Genomic DNA, 24,001 nt, shown 5'->3' with positions numbered 1-24,001 from the left:
GTAGAGTAGCCAGACATTGTACTCAAGTGTAGCACTACTTCATATTTTTACTCAAGGAAAAATTGTCAGCCAAGAAATTACTCAAGAGTAAAAAGCATTTAGTAAGAAGGCTACTCAAGTATTCAGTAACTAATCATAAATTCTCCTGATTTAATAATTAAAAATTATGTAATTGGACATACAAAAATATAAAGTCGTGCAAATTATGGTATTAAGATGCACATTGAGCTTGAAAGCAAAACTTACAGCCGTTAATGTATATACAGTATGTTAGAACAATGCAAAGTACTTCCATTGACAGGATCCACTGTTCACTGAATGATCATTTGACCTCCAAATGGCTCAATGAGCTCAGCAGATAGAAAACATTAAAGTAACAAAGCTTGTGCACAAACAAGAAGTCTCACTTTAACATAAATTCTAGGTTTTTTGTCTCAGGTGCATTTTTATGTTCTAACATTTTTCATAAAATTACGTCACTAAAAGCTACTTCAGGAGTTTTTGTGAATGTGGGAACAAGTGTGTGTTATATTTCAACCGGGAGAGAAAATATATTTTAATCCATCATATTATCCAAGGGCCCGGCAACAAATCCTCCACAATTTAGAGTTTAGGAGTATTGTTAATTTGTCAGAAAATATGGCAAGCTTGCCATACAGAAAACAACTATAAGACCTCGTTTTGGGATCTTAAGGAGTGTGATTAGTTGAGTTCTGTCGTGAAGTGGCCACAACGTGACCGTCGCGACTACATTTCCCGACATGCCAGTCTAAAGTGACGTCATTACTTTATAAAAGTCGCGCTCCTTCGTCGTCACATCCTCTTTCCGTTGCTCTTCTCCCTTCGAGGTACGGTGGTTTGCTTCACCGCAGACTGAATCCAACTCAATCTTTGAATATCCCAAAGCATCTGCAGGTTCTAACCAGTTATTTGTGTCATTTTTACAGAGAAGTCTCCACACGATGAGAGCCAAGGTGAGATGAAGAGAAATTGTCCGCATTTCAGACGGTTTCTTCTCGTGTGTTTGCTGCTAGCTTGTAACTCAGCACGGTCTCTCCCGCTCCTTGTGCATGGCCGATCGATTAGCTTGTTGCTTTAATGAAAGTGTTCGCTGCTGTTATTTTTCTTCTAGATTTGATGGAATATTATGTTTAGTCTGGTAATTTCACCCTGGTGGCGTTGATTTCTAAGAAGGCCCAGGCTTCACTACCTGCTACTGCTAGCTTGAGTAAAACTGAATCCGTCATTCCCATGTTTTTGTTTTGTTTCTTGATATGCAATAATTTAAAGCCTCTTAGTTAAGGTTCTAATCTCCGCCGTTAAAAAGCACGCCAACGTCTAAGCTGCTGTGTAAAACTAAACTATTCACATTTGATGTTAACTGCTTTTATTTTATTTTCCAGTGGAGGAAGAAGCGCATGCGCAGGTAAGCGTTCACTGTCTCGCCGCGAATTTCTTTTAGTTGAAGGTTTCTGATCGGGTTATGTCCAGGAAAATACAAATGTGTTGTATTGTTGATCAGGCTTTTATCTGAAAATGAATGGAATTTTCAAATAAATGTGGGTTTAAAATTAAGATTTTAAATATTCTGCACTTTCTCCAATAACATCAAAGCACACACTGGTCTGGTCACAACTTTCTATTGATCACAACCAGAAATATTTGTTGCATCCTTTTTTAAAAGAACCTGTCTAAACTCTTAAGAGACACTGTTTGATATGAGGAATATCAATTACCCAACTTAGTTAAGTGGTCTTTAATTCAGTCTAGTGCGTTGATCCCCATTCTTAAACTCATCATTTAAAAGCTGCAATTAAGGACATTGTAACATGACGTCGGTGTTATGCATCAATCCTTTTCAAAGGGAACCTTGCAGAGATTTAAACAATCTCAATAAACCTCAGTACCTTATATTAAAATGGGCCTTTTTTTTAAGGTTAGAATGCAACTTCAGGGCTTATTTGTTATTAGGCCACTGAGGATGGATACTTTCTAAGTGTGCATGCATCAAATTGGTGGCCTTTTTTTTTTTCTTCTTGACTTTCCATACTTAAAACATTTAAAAAATATATTTGACTCTATAGCGAATTGGTGCTCTTTAGGCAGCCAGTGGTTTAATCTTAAATACAACTTTTTAAAGCCTAGGTCCCTGATAGGAGAATAAAAAGTTAATATCTTCCTGCATGGATTTAGATATACGCATGTTGGTGTCCTTAATTAATCTTGTTTAAAGTGTTTTTTTTTTTTTTGAAAGTTAGAAGTTTTTAGAGGTAATTTTGTTGAACACATTTCCCTGCAGTAACCCATTAAAACATAAAAATTTTATGTTCGTCTTAAAGCAAGCAGGCAGTGATGCAGGAGGGTGCAGTGACCTGTACCTAAAGCCAGTATATTGGCTGAAGTCTTGAATTTAGAAATTTACGGTATAAGTTGGTGTACTTTATGGAATTTACCTCCTTAACAAACTGCAATTTCAATTGCCCAGATTGCATTCAGTACGTCTGCTTCTGTAAAAAGAAAATGCATCAGGTTTCACTGCTTGGGTTCTTACTTTATGCACTCCTCGGTTAATAAAACCTTTACTAGTACATTTAAACCCAAGAGCTAATTGAAGAGATTCAGATGTAGCAAAAAGCATAAAGCCCATAATTTTGCTTTTAAATGATTGTGAGCTGAACGTTTTCCTCAAAGCTGTTTGTTTTTTCCCAACAGGCTGAAGCGTAAAAGGAGAAAGATGAGGCAGAGGTCAAAGTAAGCCCTCATCCCTGCCAGCTGTGGTCCCATCTGAGCTTCTCCAGATCAACAGACCATTCATCCAGGAAGTGGCTGTGTGACGCATCTACTGAAACTGTGGAAAAGTCCCGATTGTTCATCTGAGGACAGCTGTGGATGTGCTGCTGGAAGAAGTTGAAGATGCTGGACGAATATCACCAGAAAGTGCAGCTGCATTGTTCATGGACCATGATACAACTTGTTTACTTGCAAACTGTCATGTGGTGTATTGAACAATAAATGAACACTGTTAAGTCTCCACACACTTCTGCCTCTTTTATTCAGTGAGTATAGAAATTTGGAGCTGATAACAGTCAGTTTAGTGTCCTCGAGGTGCTTAAACGAAACTGGTGAAGAGGTTTTTGTCAAAGCATAAATATTGATGCACTGTGAAAATGTAGAATATTTGAAAACTAAATTTTATTACAACTGAAACTAATTCATTACACACTGAAATATTTAACTTAAGGTTTTGATTATGGTTTACAGATTTAAAAGTAAAACTATGCAAGTTAACTATTGGAAAGTCATGTCACTTCCTTATTGGCGAACCCTATAAAGGTAAAATATGGATTTTTCCTCTATTGTGTAGGCCAATAAAGAGAAACAATGGCTATGCTTAAGTTTGTTCCTAGAGTCTATTCAAGCATAGTCACTAAAACTTGGGTGAAAGGAGAGAGGTGGCCCACCAATAGGGAAAATGCAGCCTTTGGGTTGTTGAGCAATGGAAATATATTTAAATGTTTGGGGAGTTTCTCAAAGACAATGCATCCTACATACGGACAACAGGTAGCATTCCTTGTGTATAGCCACTCCTGAACCAGAGATGTCGGAAGCACCTTAAATGCACTACGAATATAAAGAACGGCTGTTGCTCAATGGTCCAAAGTCCTCTGTTCAGATGAAAGTTAAGTTTCCATTTCATGTGGAACTCTTGTCTCAGAGGAAGAGTAGAGGCACAGACTCTATGTTGCTTATAGTCCAACGTGAAGGTCACCCTCCCTCCAGCATTTTAACGTGACTTTGCTCCACTCATGGTCGTAGGACATTTCTGCCTGCAGCATCAGAGGAGCACAGCGCTTTCATTTCATACAAAACAGATATTCAGATTCCTCCACATAGTTGCAATTAACCTTTAACTCTAACCTGACCTTAAATCTCCACAATAAGATAAGATGGGCTTTATTGATCTCACATTGGAGAAATTCACTTGCCACATCGGCTCATAAGAGAAGGTGCAAAGTAGGAAAGGTGCATCAGTCATATACAGTGAATCTTCAAATATACAGTGGATCAAAGAAAATAAGAATAAAAAAAAATACAAAAAGAAATGGGAATATCTTCAATAAGGTCTACCAACCCTGCATTGTACAGGCAAAAGCAGGTTTCAGTGTAGGCTTTGCACATAGTTTCTAATCTTAAAAACTATTTGTCTCATGCCTTCACATTTCCAGCTATACCACTGGGGTCCCAGGAAATTTTAGGAGTACTCCGTGCTTCCTTCTGATAGGCTTTATGGAGATGCTAATTTCGTTTTCCAGCAGGACTTGTTACCCACTTCAAATGGTACTAAAAGCTGCTTATGACAATGGTGTTGCTGTGCTGAAACAGCCAGAACCTGACCAGCCCCGAACCTCATGGAGAATCTACGTTGCCAAAAGAATATGAAAGACACCAAATCTCAACAGTGCAGACGATCTGAAAGCCGCAGACTGGTCTGCTGTTAACAATTCTGACCGCCATGTGGCAAATTAAAATAGTAACTCAGTTTTCTTGGTCAGATAAGACCAGACCTACACTTTTTGGCCTAAATATAAAACGTGGCAAAACAAAGAAAAACACACATCTCCATAAACAATCCCGATGGTGAAACATGGTAGTGGTAGCATCATCCTGTGGGGATGCTTGTCTTCAGCTGGACAAGGGAAGGCGGTCAGAGTCGACTGGGGAGTGGATGGAGTTAAATACAGAGTAATAATGCAAGAAAGCCACCAGGCTGCGAAAGACTTGAGACTAGAACGGTACGTGTACCAATAGCCCAGAACCAAATTAAATTTTAAATCTGCGGGAAGACATGAAAAACTGGAAGACATCCACACAGAAAGGACTCGGAGTTGTAAATGTGGAGAATTTTTGGACAGTAAATCATGTTACCAACTTTTGTGTGTATGATTTCAGGACTTAAATGTAAAAAAATTTCAATAATCTATTGTTTTTAACGTTTTTAGTTGATTCTTTTTTATCTGTGAAAGCTGCTAATATTATTATTACACATTATAGTAAGATGATATTAAGTACTTTTGTCATGATAGGTGGATAACTTTTGGATTTCGTTACTTGTTCAGTTAAATGAACTGTATACACAAAAACCCTGTGTCGTGCAATAGAAGTAAAATAAAAAAACCCCGAACTGAATTAAAGTAATCACTCTTTCATATCGACATTCCTGGCTGTTTTTCTCCGCACGGCCACCAGGCGGCGCTCGTGGCCTCCACGTGGGCGCCGCGCAGACCAGAAGCCGTAGAAGAAGAGCAGGCATTGTAAACACAGGGATATGGCTGACGAGGGAGGCGGAGGAGAAGACGACGTTAACGACAACATGGGGAACCATCTGCGTCTTCTAGCAGGTAACAGAGAGCAGCAGAGGCAGCCGTGGAGGTGTCAGCAGCGGAGAGGCCACGTCGTCCTCCCGGCAGCAGCGGAGACGGCTTCAGGCCACTCCTCAGCGTTCACAGCCCCACTGGTCCATCTTTGATCCCCGAGCTTTCGCTTTCTGTCCGTGTTTACCTTTTTTTTTTTAGAGCGGCCCTTCCGGCTCCTATAGCGGGGCTTTTAGCGGCCGTGGTTGTGTCCGCATGCAGCAGGAGCGCTAACTCCGCCTCTCTGTGTCTTCACTGACTTGTGCCGTGACAGGCAACGAGGAGGAAGAGGAGGAGGAGGAAGATGACATGGAGACTGAGGACCGAGACGATGACGAGGCGGAAAAGCCCAACATCATCACGTTTGACCCCAGTCTTCCCACGTCTCATGCTGTGAGCAGTCAATCTGTTATTAAATGTGAACTAATTGCACATAATTGTCTTTATGTCTCCTATCAGCTTATTACTAATGCTTCTCTTCCATGGTAGGAATTATGTCTCTGGTCCGTTTCGTGCCGACGAAGTGTTGCAAAAGTCATCAAACCTTCTCATTTTATCATGTTATTCTACAAACCTTGATATATGTTTAATGCTGTTTATTACACACCTTGATAAAACATCCCCTCGGCATGATGCTGCCACCACTATGTTTAACAGCAGGGATGGTGATATCAGGCCCAGGGTAATGTGCAGGGTTAATTCTCCCAGGCACATAAGACCCTTTTCCACCGGCTCGGTTTGGCGCGCTCTACTCCCCGTTTCAGCTTTGCTGTAGCGCTTCAGCAACAGTTTTTAATTTTTGTTTTCAGGGCCAGCCCGGGTTTCTCCGGCCCTGCTCATGAGCAGGGTCAAACCGAGCTGACTCGAGCGGAGCTTTGACGTCAACACACTGCTTTTAAGTGATTGGTCGGGGGGAAGTGAAAAGGTTTCTCTCAGAGGAACTCCAGAAAAAACTGAAGCGTGACAACATTAATATTAAGGACCGCCATGAACTATGTGAATCCGCAGATTCTAAACACTTGCCGCAGAGAGTAAAACTGAGTGGGGCAGGTCAAGTTTAGTAGGGCCGGTATAAAAGGGGCTATAGCAATTACCTTTTACAATGGCAAGCAAAAGTATTTACCACTTTTTTTTTTTTTTTTGTGGTGCTGGCTGTGGCTCTGATATCAGATGCTCCTCATCTGCGTGTTGTACTGTAAAAAGAGAAGGAGGATTTATACGCCCTTGTTGTTCTTGGACAACTAGCTTTTCTTAGCAGTGGCTTCATAACTACGATCACACAGACTTTTTTGTTTTTTGTTTTTTTGCTTCCCCACCTGGAATTAAAATAGATTGTTTCAGAGTTCGCATAATCTTACCTGCAGGACATCCCAACAATTTTGAATATGTATTATTTTATATTGTGAAGCACACATAGGTAAAAAAAAAGATAACCGTCACCGTCATGAAAACCCTAACTTTTTATGATGGTATTTGTTCACTAATGTCTCTAACAAACCTCTGAGGCCTTCAGCTGGAAAAGCTGGATTTGTACTGAGATTCAAGTGGACATTTCATGCTTTTTAAAGGTACATAACCATGTTATATGCTTAAAAAAGACCAAAAAACGTTTGATCACGATAAAATATATGAACACAAAGCGTCCATCCTGATAGTGTTTTATTGGTTTTTTTTTTTAGGCTAAATATAACCCCACCATGGGCATGATGAGCAGTGCTGTACGTGGTCCCGTTAATATAAATAAACACAAAAGGCTTTATTTACTAACAAATTGAGCAAAAACAAAGCATAAAACACCAAAATAGCAACTTATAGCAGGGTGTGTTAATTTTTCATAAAAACTTTGTATGCAACCAGAGTTAGCTACTGACGTATGAATAAATAAATAAGTAAAGTCAAATAAGGTGGCTATGCTCCTTTAACGCCTTTTTTTTCCACATTGATATCGTTAAGTTGTGGCCCATAGAAAGTGGGACTGCAATGCTTTGGTCTGAATTATGGTCTCATTGTTGTTTCACCACGGTAATAGGTTATAAAAACGGGATGCTGAATACCAATGAAAGCCACATTTTCAGGTTTTAATCTCATTCAGTTCCAACAAAATGCGCTGAAGCCTTTTCTTTGAAACATGGCAGAATATAAGGAAACGTAAGGGGTATGCAAACTTTTGAAAGGCACTAAATTTGCCCTTGAGAACCAAATATCCAAAATTTAATTCTTCCTGTCTGCAAACATTTAAAATTTCTGAAACAAATTTCTTGCTAAAGAGAAGTGACATCACCAGTCCTAGGAAAGAAAATGCTCCCTATATCTGAAATGCAGATTATTCCTTTTACTTTCCACCTACATTATCTCCACCAGTAACTAACCCGTCTGATTGCAGTACCTGGGTTCAGACATGGAGGAGTTCCACGGGCGCACGGTGCACGATGACGACAGCTGCCAGACCATCCCGGTGCTGCCGCACACGGCCGTGATGCTGGTGCCGGGTCAGACGCTGCCCCTGCAGCTCTTCAGGCCGCAGGAGGTCAGCATGATGCGCAGCGTCATCCAGAAGGACCGAACCTTTGCGGTGCTCGCACACAGGTGCGTAGTGGGGGGAAGTGTAGTCAGAGGAGTCAGGCGTTGTTGTGATCCCTTCAGCTGTTCTGGATCCACAGTGTTTCTGTACGTGTTTGCAGTGATGCGGGCGAGCCGGAGGCCAAGTTTGGAACGACGGCTGAAATATACGCATACCGAGAGGAGCAGGAGTACGGCATTGAAACCGTCAAAGTGAAAGCAGTTGGGAGGCAGAGGTTTAAGGTCCATGAGATAAGAACTCAAGCAGACGGGTAAGATGGTTTTAGTCTATTGAAGTTTAAAATCAGAGGTCACTGACTAAGTGCTTGTTTTCAATTGTCTTTATTCCTCAGCTCAGTGGGGGTGGACAAAACCTGGATACTGTACTCATAGTGTGTGAAATAGGATTTCTCTGAGCAGGTTGTAATAGTTTATACCAGGGGTTCCCAGACTTATCAGCCCGCGACCCCTAAAATAACAGCGCACAACCCCCATTTGGTGAGGTGGGAAGTGTTGCTTTTTTTTTTAGAAAGTTACAAGAACAAAGTCATACAATTTTGAGAATGTAGTTGTAATTTTATGAAAACTCTTACAAAAAACTGCAGTCTTCCCCTTGTGTTTATCCTCGGCATGTTCTTTATTCTTTTATGCCTAATATTTTGACTTTGTTCACGTAATTTCCCAAAAAGCTAAAAACAAGTCACATTACGGCCATGGCTGATTAAAGAAAATCACTGGCCACAGAGGAGTAAACTTCTACAAAAACCTAAACATTTTCTTTTTAAGAATTTCACATATTTGCAAGAAAAACATGTTTTATTTGTCTCCAAAGATCAAACATGTTTGCTGATGTCGGATAGTCTTACATTTTTGAGAAAACATAATTTTCCACGATTAAAGGCACACATTTGCTATATTAAAACAAGTATATCACTGACATTGTAAAGTCAGAAATTTGGATCATCTCGCGGCCCCCCTGAGGGGTCCCCACTGTGGAAACCTGTGGTTTATACTTTAGTCATCGGATCACAAAGACATAAAACTCTGAACAGGGGCTTGGCTTTAGTCTTTGATTTTCTGAAACAGAAGCCAGGCCTGCTTCCTCTATGAGTCGACCACTGACTATAAGGTTGACAGTTCAACTTCTTGTTAATCTACATGCTAAAATGTCTGTGGGCAGACACCGTAGTCCTCAATCTAGGAGAAAAAAAAATGATATTAAGCACCTTAAAGCTATTAACTCAATAATATAAGAATATTGTTTGTAACCGTCCTTCAATCTTTATTTAAACAACTCTAGGAGCTCACAGCTAGAGGGCATTCTAACCCTTAAATACAAAAACAGCATGAACAGTTTCTGCAAGAGGAGTTCCCTGAGTGCAGTTGTTGTTTACATTAGAGGAGAGAGGGCGGTGTGGTTTCATTGGTTTTTAGACGCACGCTCACGTCAATAAATCCATGCTGCAGCTCATGAATTTGTGAGGAAAACTGAAACAGAAATGTAGAGATCCCCAAGCAGGACTTTATGTCCCAGTTACCTGTATGAGTCACTGAAGAACATAAATTAACCGATACTTTATTAAAATCAGTGGCTTGTGTGTGTCTAAAGTGGTCTAAAGTGCAGTAAAATCACACTTGCCCTTACTGTATGGTCTCTTATTATTATTTTTTTTTTTTGCTTTTCTATTTATACCCATGTGTGTATCTGCATTGTTCCAGGACAGTAAAGGATGCTTGTGTTCTGTTCTATATTGTAGTATTGCATAGTTTGCGTTAAAGTTTGTGGACAATTTTACTGAAACTGTAACTTTTACAAGGCTGCACAGTGGCGCAGTGGGTAGCGCTGTTGCCTTGCAGCAAGAAGGTCCTGGGTTCAAGTACACCCCTGGGTCTTTCTGCATGGAGTTTGCATGTTCTCCCTGTGCATGCGTGGGTTCTCTCCGGGTACTCCGGCTTCCTCCCACAGACCAAAAACATGACTGTTAGGTTAATTGGCTTCTCCAAATTGTCCTTAGGTGTGAGTGTGTGCGTGAATGGTTGTTTGTCCTGTTTGTCTCTGTGTTGCCCTGCGACAGACTGGCGACCTGTCCAGGGTGTACCCCGCCTCTCGCCCAGTGAACGCTGGAGATAGGCACCAGCACCCCCCGCGACCTCATGAGGGATAAAGCGGTTCAGAAAATGGATGGATGGATGGATGTAACTTTTACAGTCTGAGACTGTAAAATTGAGTTTGACTCGTGGTGCGTAACTCGAGTCTTTTAAGTAAAAAGTTGAAGCAAGCCATAAGTGTGCTGCTCCTCATCTGCGTGTTGTACTGTAAAAAGAGAAGGAGGATTTATACGCCCTTGTTGTTCTTGGACAACTGGCTTTTAATGGCTCCTAGGGATTTATTCATGTTAGCGGTGGCTTCATAACTACGACCACACACAAGTCTCTCCAACTGAGCGCTGTTTTAATAACGTTTCTGGGTACAATAAGCTTAACTTACCTCCAACGTCTTATTATCCTGCTGTTAAGACAGCTGTCATTACAAAGACTTTTTCGGTTCATCAAAGTAAAAGCACTTCCTGTTCTGTTCATTCAGAAATTTGACTTGGTTTATATCTCATAGACTTGAGGCTGTATTCCGACTTGCCCCCGAAAAGCCTTGAGAATTGACTTGGACTTGAGAAAAGTTACTTGAGAAATCCCCCGTTGGACACATGCAGCTCCAGTCGTCAATAAATCACGTCTTTCTACCACTGATGATGATTTTATGCAGAGCGGTTTACTGCAGGGTGAGACTGATGTCGGCTTGCTTTACTCTCGCTGTTGATGTGACTCCTTAATAATTCAGCTTGGATACGAATTTGTGGATGGACAAAATTTTCAAGGAGAATAAACATATTCACCCAACAGGAGTACGGCTTGCAGGACTGGATTATAGCTTGTGGGCAGGAAAATAAGTAGTTTCTTTTAAAAACTGTCTATGGAAATGTCGCCCACTCTGCTCGCTGGTTAACAATGGGTGCAGCAGTCAAGAACTTCAATGGCAATAATTTAGAAATGCCTCGATATGATTTAAAAATCAGATGTTTGTAATCGGCATGTTCAGCTCTTCAGTACCAAACACCACTCCCCTGAGGGCAGTTTTGGAGAAGATGCAATACGCTGACGACAGTCTGATCTGAAACAACGTACCGGGAGCCGCTTCTCATTTTTCAACCTAAAGCTGTTTCAAGCTGCTGTTTTTAATCCTCGTATCTCGGTGGTAGATGATGGACAACATAAAGTTATGAATATGCGGTACTCTGTCCGTACAGTATGCCTGATTTGCAGCTGTGGACGCAGCTCGTCGAGATGGGTTTCATATTTTCTTGTTTTCTAACGAGGGGCTGTTTGTTTATGAACCAGGTGGCGTTGCTGAATTAAAGCTTCTTGCGTCACTGCTGAACCCGTGTTGTAGATCAGTTTAACTAGCGTCCTCCTCGGCCCAGGAAGTCACTGACATTTTCTTTCCATGTCAGCAAGCCTTTATTAAGACACATCTCCATCTTATTTTTAGTTAGGATTGTATAATGCACATGAATTGTTAGCCTTAATGTTGTTAGAGCCTCCAATTATAGTTCTAACTCCAGAAATTATAGCATTTACGCTATTGCTCAGTTAATGTAACCCTTTTATCCTGTATGCGCTTCAGATTACATAAATACTGCACTTTCTTTCTGCTTGAGAAGAGACATTTATTTAATCTGTATTAAATGTGTTTTATTCAAAGGGATTTAATGGGTTGTTGCTGGCGTTTTTTTTTTTTTTGTTACAGTACGCTCTTCATTGTCGTTCTTTTGTGTGTCTCTCAGAATCAGACAAGCCAAAGTACAGATCCTCCCCGAGCGAATCCTTCCAGACCCGCTCTCTGCCGTGCAGCTGGCGCCCATGTCCCGGCTCCATGTGTCCCCGTCCTCCAAGCTGCGAGCTCAGGGCTGTAAAAAGGCTCAGCGCTGGTTGAATCAGCAGGTCAGAGGCTCCCGCGCCCATTAACTGAATATGTATGCCTCACTTCAAACCAGAACCAGGAGAGTTTACTTGTTAGACATTCAGAATATATTGATGAAAGGCCAAAACAAAGAGCACACAACTCTGTGTTTTTCATTTTCTATTTTAGAGCAGGGCTGTCTGCGATGATTTGGATTAAAGTCCTTAGTTGGAAGTAGCTAGACTCAAAATGCATTAATGCACTAGGTTTATACACACCGCCTTGCTAAAGCATTGCCAGAGGTGGATAGAGTAGCCAAAAACTGTGCTGAAGAGTCACACTACTCAAGTAAAAGGACAAAGTATTTGGTAAAAAGGCTGCTGAAGTAACTGATCACACCATCTGATTTAATATTTAAAAATGAGGCAAACAGACAAAAGTATAAAGCTATGTATAAATTCTGGTGTGTTAATGAGAAAAACATAAAGTACATTCTTACAAAATAACATTGAGGCAGTAAGAAACACTTTTCCAAATCTGTTTTTTTTTTTTTCAATATAACGTTATAAAACCAATACTATGTATTTGTTAGAACAAGTACTTCTAGTGACAAAACATCCTGTTTACTGTGTTTTCACTTGACCTCCAAATGGTATAAGGAGCTCAGCAGACAGTAACATTAGAACAACAAAACTTGTGTGTAAAAGTAACTTTTACATAAAACTTGTGTCTAGTGCAGTTTTGGTTAAAATATATATTTTTCTATATTTAGTGAAGCTGCTTGCGGTAGGTAGAGTAACCAGCAATATTTTGCAAGTAAGAGTAGCAATAGTCTTTTACAAAAAGTAGCAACACGCCATACTCATATTACTCAAGTAAAGTCCAGTAAAACTACTCCTTAAAACACATTTTCTTCAAAAGGTTCCTCAAGTAAACATAAACCTAGTTACTACCCACCTCTGAGTATCGCTACTCCATGAGCCTAACCAAATTTTGTCACATTACATGAAACATAAAGTAGTTCATAGTGCGAAGCTGAAGGAAAACAATAGGAAATAACGTTCTCTTTATAAAAATCTGGATGTGTTGCAGGAGTTCAGCTGCTCTACCTGCTTTGCACGTCTAAAAACGGCAATATTCGCCTCAAGTTCTGCTTAGATTTGAGGGAGAGCATGATGCTGCCACCTCTGTGCTTTGCCGCGGTGATGGTGTGTTCCAGGTTATGTGAAGTTTTAGTTTTCCTCCACATATAAAGTGTTTTTTTGTTGTTGTTTTTTTAGTTCCCTCTCATCCTGACGTCTTGTTTGCTTTGTCCCCCTACGTGACACGTGGCGTCTTACAAACCTCTGAGGCCTTCACAGATCTGCTGTATTCAAACTGAGATTAAATCACACAGACTCTATTCAAAAATTAAAGGACTTCTGAAGGAAGTTGAATTTTATTTGGACCATCAAACTAAACGTGGGCTGAATAGAAACGTACCCCGCACATTTTAGATTTCCTCCCGTGTTGGGAAGGGGCATGCGCAGCATGTGGATCTCTGCTCAAAGGCAGTGTGACGCACCGGTGTAACGTTCAAGTGCACATGTAGCACTGCAAGAAGGGAACTAAATATAGGTAAAATTTTCTTGAATTTAGTGTATTTGTTCTTGATTTGAGCAGGTAAATAAGATTATCTGCCAATGGAGTGAGTGTTTCTACCCCTAAAATAAGATCATTAGTTATACTGCACTTGAAATAAGATGATGGCGAGGAGTTGTTCCTAGTTTAAGTGCAAATATCTTACTCCATAGGCAGCTCATTTAAACATCCCTGCTCAAATTAAGGACAAATACACTCATTTCAAGAAAATTTGACCTAATTTTAGTTCCCTTTTGGCAGTGTTCTTATCCATTAGATTCATTAGTGTTCTGTTTCGTTACATTTAAGTCACCTGTGGTTGATTTGTTGCCGTTCACAGAGGAAGTTTCACTGCGCCAGCCTGACTCCGTGGCCTCCCTGGGTGTACTCTCTCTATGACTCCGTGAGTGCTGCAGTCCACTTACACACCACGGGCTATCCGTCACGGGTGAACGTCTCACATAAGCGAATGTAACCCGTTTGTTCCCCGTGGCTCGACCTCACAGGACTCGCTCATGAACAGAGTGAAGAAGCAGCTCCACGAATGGGACGAGAACCTGAAGGATGACTCGCTCCCGACCAACGCCGTAGGTCAGCCCCTCTTCAGTTTATCACTCATCCATCACGCACGTCCGCGCTCGTCTGGCCTTTGTTTACGCTCTTTTTTTTTTCTTTTTTTTTGTGTGTGCCTCCTGTTTATTTCATCCATCTCCTCTTCTCCTGTCTGCTTTGTGTCAGACTTCTCCTACAGGGTGGCTGCCTGTCTGCCCATAGACGACGCTCTGCGGCTCCAGCTGCTCAAGATCGGCAGCGCCATCCAGAGACTCCGCTGCGAGCTGGACATCATGGACCGGGTGAGGACAGGTCACCGCGTGCTCCGTCCCCACAGAGGTGGACATAATTTCCCTCATGTCGTGATGAGATCCAGCTCGCAGAGCGTGTCTGGTTTTCTTTCTGCCGTTCTTTGGTGTGCATGCAGGCCTGGATTCAGCTGACAGATGAGTTGTTGCTGCAAAGATTCAGTCCAGAGTTAATTTACTCTGAAGCACAAGTAATTTTTTTAATTATTTGATTTTTAACAGCAGGACAGTGGTTGATCTCATCAGTGGGAGGGTTATCATCCAGGGTTAAAAGTACACTCGCTGCTGAAGCAGCTTTTTTTTTTTTTGTTTCTGGTATAAGTCGCACCCTTCTTGCTTCTCTTTTAGCACACATGTTTACGTTAAACATAACAAAGCGGTCTGGTCTTTGTCGTCCTGTTTTCTCAGTATGTTTAAGGCCTGTGTGTGTCGGGGCAAGTTTCTGGTCCTTCAGGCAGGTCCCCTCTAGGACAGGAATGTCTGAAGTCCCACCATGTCGGTACAAACATTCACATGATTAATTTCAGTCGTTTGTCAGTCCCGTGTAGGAACATGTTGCAGCCGTATTTTCAGCCGCCACCTCCAGGTTGCTGCAAATAAACTCCCAAGTTGCCTCCATAATCGGACATTTCTATCCTGATCAGGCGATGCTCGTAAATGCAGGACAGACGGGGGCAGTGATGGTAGCCGTAGTTACGACCCTTGTCTCCAACAACAGCCTGACTTGATAATGTGATTATAAAAACATCAAATGAGGTCACATCCTTTTTTTTTTTTTTAAATGGGGTTATATGTAGTTAGGGTAAAGCTGTTGAGAGTATAATTTTTTTTTAAACAAGCTAAACTCTTGATACTAATATGCCCACAAGGGCATTTCAGCCGCTTGGATCAGGGATCTCCCTCTTTTTCCATTTATATTATTGCAATAGTTCAGGGCAGGGGTCTGCAACTTGCGGCTCCAGAGCTGCAAGAAGCTCCTTGGATGCTTTAACAATAGCTTTTATGCTGAAAAATTATAAAGAACCAACCAATGTTTTTGAATTTAGATACAATAACAAGTCAATTTTTTCATGAAATAATTGCTTTGAATTTTCACAACAGAATGACAATAAAAGGACCTGCAATTATTTTGTTTTAGTAATTTTTTTCTTGTAATTCGGTTTTGAAACTGGCAGTATACCCTTTTAAATCATTTTTTGGCAAATATCAACATCTCTGCAAAAGGGAAAAATGTATCCATCCTGTTTCGGCAAATGTTTTATTTATTTTTTCTTATTATTTTAAAATCTAAAAATAGAAGAAAAATTGTTGTTCTCTAAAAATAACAACTAATTTCCCTGTATCAAACATTATAAATTGTCTTTTATCAAACAGTCCTGTAACATTTATGTCTCCCGATAAGTTTAATTGAAGCTGAACCAGGGCCCTTTGGATTGTGAAGGTGGCAGACCCCCGGGGGAGGGTAAGAGGGTGGAGGGACGGATTTAGCTTTGCTTTTTGGCTTAGCTCTTCCTTCACCACAACAGTCTGGAGCAGCGGCAGCATCACTGGAGACTAGGCCCTGATCTGTCCATCAAGAAGTGAGATCCTTCAATAGCTGGAACATACTCTCCCACTCCTTCCCTAAAAGCTGGGACCTACTCGATGAGGTTGGTCCCAGCTAAATGCAGTATAGGAGCAACATGCTCCATCAGTCTGCAGACCCCGCCTTTTTATCGAACACCCTGCTTGTTATAGAACAAACCGTTCAGCAAGGCACCGATTTAGTTGACACCTAGCTGACTAACACCACGTTGATAAATTACAAATATTCTCAGGTGCCAAGGTGGGGCAACCCTTTCAGCACTTTAGACAGAGGGAACCTCTGCTGAGGTGTCAGGTGGCTGAACGCAGCACTTTTTATACTTGTTCTAACCCCAGTTTCTCTTTCTGAAGACTAACATTTCCGATGAATTTTACCGTCTTGTCGATCACAGTCATTATCGAAGACAATGGCCCATTTAAGATGTTAATTTGACGTTGTGTTTCCTCCTCAGTGTACGTCATTGTGCTGCAAGCAGTGTCAGGACACAGAGATCACGACAAAGAATGAAATCTTCAGGTGAGGACTTATTTTTCTTACTTACCTGTTGGACTTGCTTCATGTGTTCAAATATCAGGATTATAATATAGTTATTTTGAAGGTTGTGAATTTCAGTGACCGTTGCGCAGCAGCTTCTGACGTGTACCAAAATACAACCACCGGTCTATAAAGGAGTCAAGTAATTAAAGGAAAACACTAAATGAAACACATAATGTTCACTTAAACTTTTCACCTTCTGTCACAGTGCATCTGCAAACATTCTTGTGTTTCATTGTGAGTTTATGTGATATATAAATAGAAAGAAGTATAATTATGAGGCTGAAAGAAGAGGGTTGATGGTTTTGAATAGTTTTTACTGATAAAAATCTGAAAAGTGGTGCACAATTGTTATCAGCCCCCCATAATCTGAAACCCCATAAATAAAATATAGTGCGGAAATTGTCTTCAAAAGTCACCTACGTGGTAAACAGACTTGACCAGTGTCATTTAATCTCAGTATAAATCCAGCTGTTCTTTAAAAGGCCTCAGAGGCTCGTTAGAAAACATGGTGGAAGAAACGGCATCAGGAAGAGCCTCTGTCGAGAAAACAGTTCCCTGTTTCTAACATAAGGCTAAGAATGTGGGGGTCAACTCAGGGTAGGGCTGTATGCTTTTGCCAAACATCAAAATTGCGATATATTTCAACCATAATTGCAGAAGATGTCACAGAGAAACCTACCAAGACATGGTCATCCAGCTAAACTGACACGTCAGTCAGGAAGAAGGAGAATATTGATATGAAAAGCCGCTAAGCCAAAACAATGTTCAAAGGTCTATGTCAGATAGATATATCAGTACATTTACCAGACACTTGTGATGTACAGTACAGCAAGTGAACTTCACTTGACTGCAGGACAGATGCGGTTGAAGTTGGCTGAGAATCTGTTTTATTTTGAGCACCAGAATAAAGCAGCGTTGTCATTTTGTCTGTAATCACTGTTATTAACGAAACACATTGTTGTTGAGGTCCTGGAAGTTGTAAAGATTCAGTGGTTACGTCACGAGTAAATGTGACACCTCCACACCGACGGTCTCTCTTATATAATGTCATTTCCAAGCCGTCTGTCATCTGTTTCGATGATCTCTTAGTCCGGCAGCGACACGCACAACAACCTGAGAGACATGGGAAATTGTCCAGACCCTGGCTGGATATGTTTCCAGACAAAAGTGGAGGTTTTGTCCCACAGATTATGGGCGGCAACCAGTGATTATGTGTGCTGCAAGATTTCTGATGCTGACATTCAGTAATTGCTGCTCTGTTAAAAACACTTCCTCCCAGAAATAATAGCTGCATTCTGCTAATGCATTTTCATTTTGGGGCTCTAAGAAAAACATGATTGCTTTACACACACCGTAATTTTGTCCCGGAGAAACTGACAATATTGATGCTTCGAAAGGAAAATGGGCTTTTTAAATTTAATCCGACGAATTGCATCAAAGCATATGAAATTAGATTTTTACAACACAAAAAAAAACTTGGTCTATCAATGGAAGTTTTTATTTACTTTTTAAATCCCTACTTGGAATAGTATAATGTTGAATAATTGGAACATATTTAATAGCTAGGGCGTTTAGTAAAGCAAAAATTAAATAATTCTGCATGAAAATGTGCTGTATTTTATTTCTACTTTGCAGCCAGGTAATGACGCTAAACATTAGTAGGAAAGGAATTTACCAAAACAATTAGTTGTAAGAAGGGGAAAAAATTTCAGAAGAGCTTTTTCCAAGGTTTTAATAGGTTTCTTATGCCATAAGGAGTGATTTATTAATTTTGGTAAAATATCAGAGCAAGATAAGGTTGCTGCTGATTTAAGATTTCATTGACAAAATGTGGATTTTAAAGGAAGTGGACCTGATCCTGTCCAAATTCGAACCTTTTAGTTTGAACTGTAAGCCCCGCCCCCAACCATGCTTTCCAATGAGAAACCCTCGACACGCACGGGACTAAACATGCAGGAAACGAGGCTTCATCGAGGGACTTCTCTTTGTTTTCTTTGAAATAAACGGCTACATCTCGGGAAAATTATATTTTATTATGCGACTGATCAACACTTACATGCCTGGCATGTTGTCCGGTTCACATACCCCATGGCTCATGGCGCTGGAGGATCAGCTGCTTAGCAACAGCTCTGTACCTCGTTGTATCATTGAGAGAAAAGTCGTCCCAGGTTGTCCCCATCCCCAGTTCACTCTCAGTGTTCTCAGATCCTGATGTGGACACACGTTCCCCGTCCTCATGGTGGCTGAGATCTCCGTCAGGACAGCGAAAGTCCAGATTCAGTCTGAATGTAATGCATCTGAAAGTTTGCACACACGCTGATATTGCATGATGAGGATTTGAGATTCAGTATATTGTGCCAGGTTTCACCATGCGTAGCCATGCAGCGTGAGGTTGTTTCCAGACATGGCAGAATCAACATTTTATAATCTTTTAAGGGTGATTAAGGAGCCTTCAGTGAGTCTCTCTCTCTCTCTCCTTGTGGTGTTTTAGCTTTTGACTGAATCAGAGTCCAGGCTAATCCCTCTGCCTCTTTCTCCTCCACCAGCTTGTCCCTGTACGGCCCCATGGCTGCTTACGTCAACCCTCACGGTTACGTTCATGAAACCCTGACCGTCTACAAAGCCAACAACCTGAACCTGTCGGGCAGGCCCTCCACACTGCACAGCTGGTTTCCAGGGTAACTCTCATTGCTAACTGCTAGCGCTCATTACCCAACCTGTTCACTGCGTTTATAACTCCTGGGCATGATTTCACCGTTGTCTGCATGTGCCCCCAGCTTCATATCTGCACTCAATAGGATGATCAGAGTTGTCCAATGTGAACGTGATCTTGTGCCACAAACACAGTAGTTTCAGAGATGATGAAAAAGACAGAGCTTCAGGTCCTCACAGTTTAAAACCAGCGCCGGTCTTTGAGAATTTGGTGCAGGTTGCTCTGGCTGTAACAGCAGTGCCGCTTTGAACCCATGCGTAAGCCCTTTGGTTCGCACGCTTTTACCTCCTGGTAGGTTAATTTGCTTGCTAGTGTAATTTGCTTTATTTATTTTTTACTTTTAAAATAAATAACTTTAAACTCAGTGATTCAAAATCTGGGTCGGTATTTACACTTACAGAGTGAAACACATCTGTTGAAGACCAAAACATCCTGACTGAGACATTTAGGAGATGAAAACAACTGGGGTCTCTTCCAGTGATGTGTGAAGCTAAAAAAGAAAAGAAGGAAATGGGATGTACGACCCAACACAAAGATCTCCAGACATAAAAACATTTTTTAGCTGAATAAAAGACTAAGACGCACGGAGTCAGTGGGATTAAGGAAAATGTTTGATGATTGTTACTTCAGATGGATTTTTATACAGCATTTTAATATGTTCATTATGTTCATTCGTTTCATATGTTCATTTCCTTTATTTCCTTCCTTCCATCCTTGCTTCCTTCCTTACTTCTTTCCTTCCATTTTTCCTTTCTGTCCTTCCTTCCCTACTTGCTTCCTTTCCTCTCTCCTTTCTTTTCGTCCTTCCTTCTCCTTTCTGTCCTTTATTCCCTACTACCCTTCTTCCTTTCCTTTCTTCATGCCTTCCTCCTTTCCTTCTTTAATTACTTAGTGTTTTTTAAGCTTTAACAATCAAGGCCTGAACATGGTAGATAGAAAAGCTGCCATAAACCCATTGTGACTTATTTGTATGATATATATATATATATATATATATATATATATATATATATATATATATATATATATATAGAACTGAGACCACAATGGAAAATGTTGAGCTTTGACATGAAACATTTGAAGAAAGACAAAAATAAATAATCCTTTTTGTTTTGACACCTTTTGTAATGATTTTTTTAACTGACATTTTAGCAAACTATTTGTTCTTGTGGGGAATTATTAGTAGACAAATTGTATTTTTTTTATTTTATTCATCAATTCTTTCTGTATTATTGAATTTCTCTTTGCTCTCAGGTACGCCTGGACTATCGCTCAGTGCCGGACCTGTGGCTCTCACATGGGCTGGAAGTTCACGGCCACCAAGAAGGACTTGTCTCCGCCTCGCTTCTGGGGTTTGACCCGTTCGGCCATGCTGCCCCGCATCCCGCAGGGGGAGGGCGAGGACAACCGAGGAGGTTCTCGCCTCTTCTGCCTGTGACTTCAGACCATCCGGTCCTCCCTCCGCCTCAGTCTGCTGTCAGTGTCTAGCTGCAAAATACTTCTTCTTCTTTAATAGTCATCAGTGCATCACAGAAGCTGTCACCTCTGGCAGGAAATCCATCACATCAGTGGATGGAGTCATGGGGTCTTTTGAATTGCACCTTCAGGGGTAGACTTTATGAAGGTAGACGGAGCAATTGCTTTAATGAGCTCTTAAATTGCGGCGGGGAGAAGTTGCCGGTGAGACAGGGAAGGAGACCGACTGGCTGGACAGACTGGAATCTAGTGTTTAACATCCCTGCATGCAGCAGCTACACATCAAGCTGTTTTCTTCATATATAAGCTCTATGGCTGAAGGTTCCCCCACCTCCACACACAAAACACAAAATGGTTGGCTGATTGCATCCTGCTTTACGATCTCAGCTGTTTTCTTCTTGCATCGCAGGGCCTCGCCTGCATGCAGCTGGCGCCGCTCCGGCAGCCGCTCTATTCAGTGAACTCGTCGTAATTCCAGCTGTTTGTGTCTGAGAGATTTCGTCCGTCAAAGAGCCGCGAGGAGAAGCGCACCGACCTGCGGTCCATCTCAGTAAAATAGAATATCGTTGAAAAGTTTGCGCATTTCAGTCTATATCGGTTCGGGGGGGGCTCCGAGGGATTTATTTCAGGTGTTTGCATCTGCTAGTGCTGAGGGTTGTGGCTTACGGCTAATGCAGACGCAACGTTCAGTTTCTCAGGAAATTAAAGGTTGAGATCAGGTAAAAAGGTATTTTTAATGAGGAAATGTCTTTCTACTGAAAAGTGCTTGTGCTGTACCGGAAGTGCACTCAGTACTTGGTGAGGGCTTGTTTTTCATGAATTACTGCATCAATGCACAGTAACGTGGAGGCCCTCAGGCCTGAAGGAAGCCCTGGTCGCCTGTAGGCAGAGTGAGGACCTGGGTAGCTGACGCATGTCTTTCTGTAGCGGAGACATCTCCGATGTTCGGGAATGGTTTAAAAAAAGCAATTTGACAAGTTTAGTCCCTGTTCTGGGAACTTCTGTGAGTGGAAGCTCTTAAAGCTCTGATTCTAGCTCGTTAATCACCCCAAACTCTTGACAGGGTTTTTGCTTCACAATCCTCTCAAGGCTGAGGTTTCCCCTGTTGCTCCTTCACCTTTTTTTTTTAACTGTAGTTTTTACCTTTCACCTAATCTTCCATTAAGATGCTTGAAAACAGCGCTATGAGCAGCCGGATTTATTCGCAGTGACATTTTGTGGCTCCTTCTCCGTGATTGTAAAATCCATATTGGGATCATAATGTTTTTTGCATTTAAATCCTTATTTCAGAGGGACTGAATTTTAGCTTTTCCTTGGCTGTAAGCTTAAACGATCTAAAATACCCGAAATAAAAACGCTAAGTATATCGCTCAGTGTGATGAATCTATTTGAACTGAGTTCCACTTTCTGAATTCAATTACTGATGTAGATATTCTAATTTATTAAGATGGACTCGCGTATTTGTAGATAGATGATGAGGGGCTATTTTTGAAATGTTAGATCTGATGTATTTTTGTACGCAAGAGTTATTTTTTTTTGGGATTAATTTAATATTCTTGCTGATGTGTAGAGAACATGTGCAAGTACGTATCACAGCTACGTTTTTTTGTTTTGTTTTTTTATTTTGGGTTGATCTAATCAAAAACCAGAGGTTGTAATATCAGTGACGATAGCAATGTGTAATTATACCTGATAAAATCTGCTCGGTTTGCTTTCAACAGCGGCTGCTCGTCCCGTCTGATGATGTGCTCCGGGAGGCGAGCGTTATCTCTGCTCACACGAGTGAACAAGATCTTTATCGTATCGGCGCCTCAGGGCGGGATGCTTTGTAAAGGTCGAAGCTAATTAAGACGGAGAGCAGAGCGCAGCGTTTGCCCTCCTTGGGTGGCATGTTAAAAATTCGGCGCAGTCATTGGAGCTTGGGGTTCCTCTTGTTGCTTCAGAGAAACCTGTGAAGCGGTCCTGAACGCCGGCTCATAAACAGCAGCCCGGTGATGAGATTCACAGCTTGTTGTTTCATGGTCTCCGGTTCGCTCACGTCTGTTTTCCATCCATGTTTGTGTGACCGTAATAGACAACCTGTTGTATTACGTGACTATTATGATACTGATTTGTAGTTTATCATTTATTTCCCAGAGCTCTTTTCGTGTTTTTGAAAACTGTTGGGAGATTATCACTTTATCCGTAAACAAAGCCGTCGAAGCAACAAGAGATCGAATAAAAACTGCAAGTGTTGGTCTACCAAACATGTTTTATTATCTTTCTGGTTGACTTTTTTTTTTTTTTTTTTTTAGACAATAGCTTCTTTTTTCCCTCTTCACTTGTTTGGTAAGGACGATGATTATTTACACGACTCATTTAATCATTCAGCTACAACACAACTCAAGCTAGAGGAACAGTTTGCATGTTTAGTCTGTTTAGTCTCGTTCATCTGACTTTAACAATTATACAAGCAGTTCAGTTTGAGGCCACTTTCTGAATTTTGAAAAATTTAATGCAGCCTTTTTTTTTTCTTTTTTTTTAATTATTATTACCTTGGTACGTTTTTAGACCAGCTAGATGCTGGTCGTTAGATTCTGCCTTGGTCTAGGGTGGCTCCCTCTGTTGTTTCCAGTCTTTCAACTAAACTGAGCCATTTCTCTACAGCTTGTAATACATGTGGAAGAAAATTTGAAAGTGGAAAAAAAAGCATTTTTAAATCTTTCTGTAAAATGTAATTTAAAAAAATGGCTAACGTTACACGCAGGTCAGACCTGTTACATGTGATGAGAACATCAGTATGCGGCATCTTGAAGGTTTGTCCTGCTTAGCTCCATTTGATCGTGTCCAACTGAAAGGCAATGACTCAGAGAGATCCAAAAAGCTATTTAAGGCCTTCAGAAAGAAGATTGTAGCAGCTTTCAAGTCTGGTATGGGAGAAAAAGAGGTTTCAAAGTTATTTAAAGAGAGGGTGTTCCAAACAACTGGCAGAAGGCCCAGGTCTTGATCTAAAAGCACGTTATCCTGTAAGCGGACTTCAAGGTGCCAAGAGAAGTCTTCAGAAATCCTCACACATCACTACAGGATCTAAAGTGGGTGACTCTTTGTGTTGCACCATGATGGACCTGTAGCTCCTTAGAGCCGGAGACAACCCTGCAAGGAAATACTGGGTAAAGGAAATGAATGGATGGATTTTATTTATGGGTATCAGACGAAAAAGGGGTAGATGTAAAGGCAAACCACAATTTTCTTATGTGTCTGTGTGTGTATACAGTGTTATTCAATAAATTAGAATGTTATTGAAAA

The 24,001-nt window shown here is 41.0% G+C and overlaps 1 protein-coding gene and 1 long non-coding RNA gene across 3 annotated transcripts; both read left to right on the top strand.

The window, feature by feature from the left end:
* The first annotated feature begins 778 nt into the window (after nt 1–778).
* LOC105927218 lies at nt 779–3,037 on the top strand. 2 transcript variants are annotated; one of them, XR_001166264.3, is made up of 4 exons: nt 779–848; nt 948–974; nt 1,404–1,426; nt 2,713–3,037. It is a non-coding gene; the product is annotated as an uncharacterized LOC105927218 (long non-coding RNA). The 2 variants fall into 2 exon arrangements; XR_004933578.1 differs by lacking the exon at nt 779–848 and having other exon boundaries at nt 855–974.
* Nucleotides 3,038–5,276: 2,239 nt separating this feature from the next.
* On the top strand, nt 5,277–22,962 carry crbn (cereblon). The gene is made up of 11 exons (XM_012863831.3): nt 5,277–5,399; nt 5,686–5,804; nt 7,795–7,997; nt 8,093–8,242; nt 11,810–11,966; nt 13,886–13,948; nt 14,052–14,136; nt 14,284–14,399; nt 16,442–16,506; nt 19,074–19,205; nt 20,495–22,962. Exons 1-11 carry the CDS (start codon nt 5,327–5,329, stop codon nt 20,676–20,678), a joined length of 1,347 nt encoding a protein of 448 aa, XP_012719285.2. The 5' UTR covers nt 5,277–5,326; the 3' UTR covers nt 20,679–22,962.
* Nucleotides 22,963–24,001: the final 1,039 nt, after the last annotated feature.

This window comes from Fundulus heteroclitus, chromosome 20 (genome assembly GCF_011125445.2).
Source record: "Fundulus heteroclitus isolate FHET01 chromosome 20, MU-UCD_Fhet_4.1, whole genome shotgun sequence".
Taxonomy (NCBI): domain Eukaryota; kingdom Metazoa; phylum Chordata; class Actinopteri; order Cyprinodontiformes; family Fundulidae; genus Fundulus; species Fundulus heteroclitus.
The sequence above is the reverse complement of the archived record's forward strand: the minus strand, read 5'-3'. Positions and strand labels throughout refer to the sequence as shown.

What these genes read in the sequence shown, in the direction of transcription:
- crbn (XM_012863831.3), top strand. Translation starts at nt 5,327, where the DNA reads ATGGCTGACGAGGGAGGCGGAGGAGAAGACGACGTTAACGACAACATG. An exon ending in AGCTGGACATCATGGACCGG is followed by an intron (nt 14,400 to 16,441) that starts GTGAGGACAGGT and finishes TTTCCTCCTCAG; the next exon opens with TGTACGTCATTGTGCTGCAA. An exon ending in CTGCACAGCTGGTTTCCAGG is followed by an intron (nt 19,206 to 20,494) that starts GTAACTCTCATT and finishes CTTTGCTCTCAG; the next exon opens with GTACGCCTGGACTATCGCTC.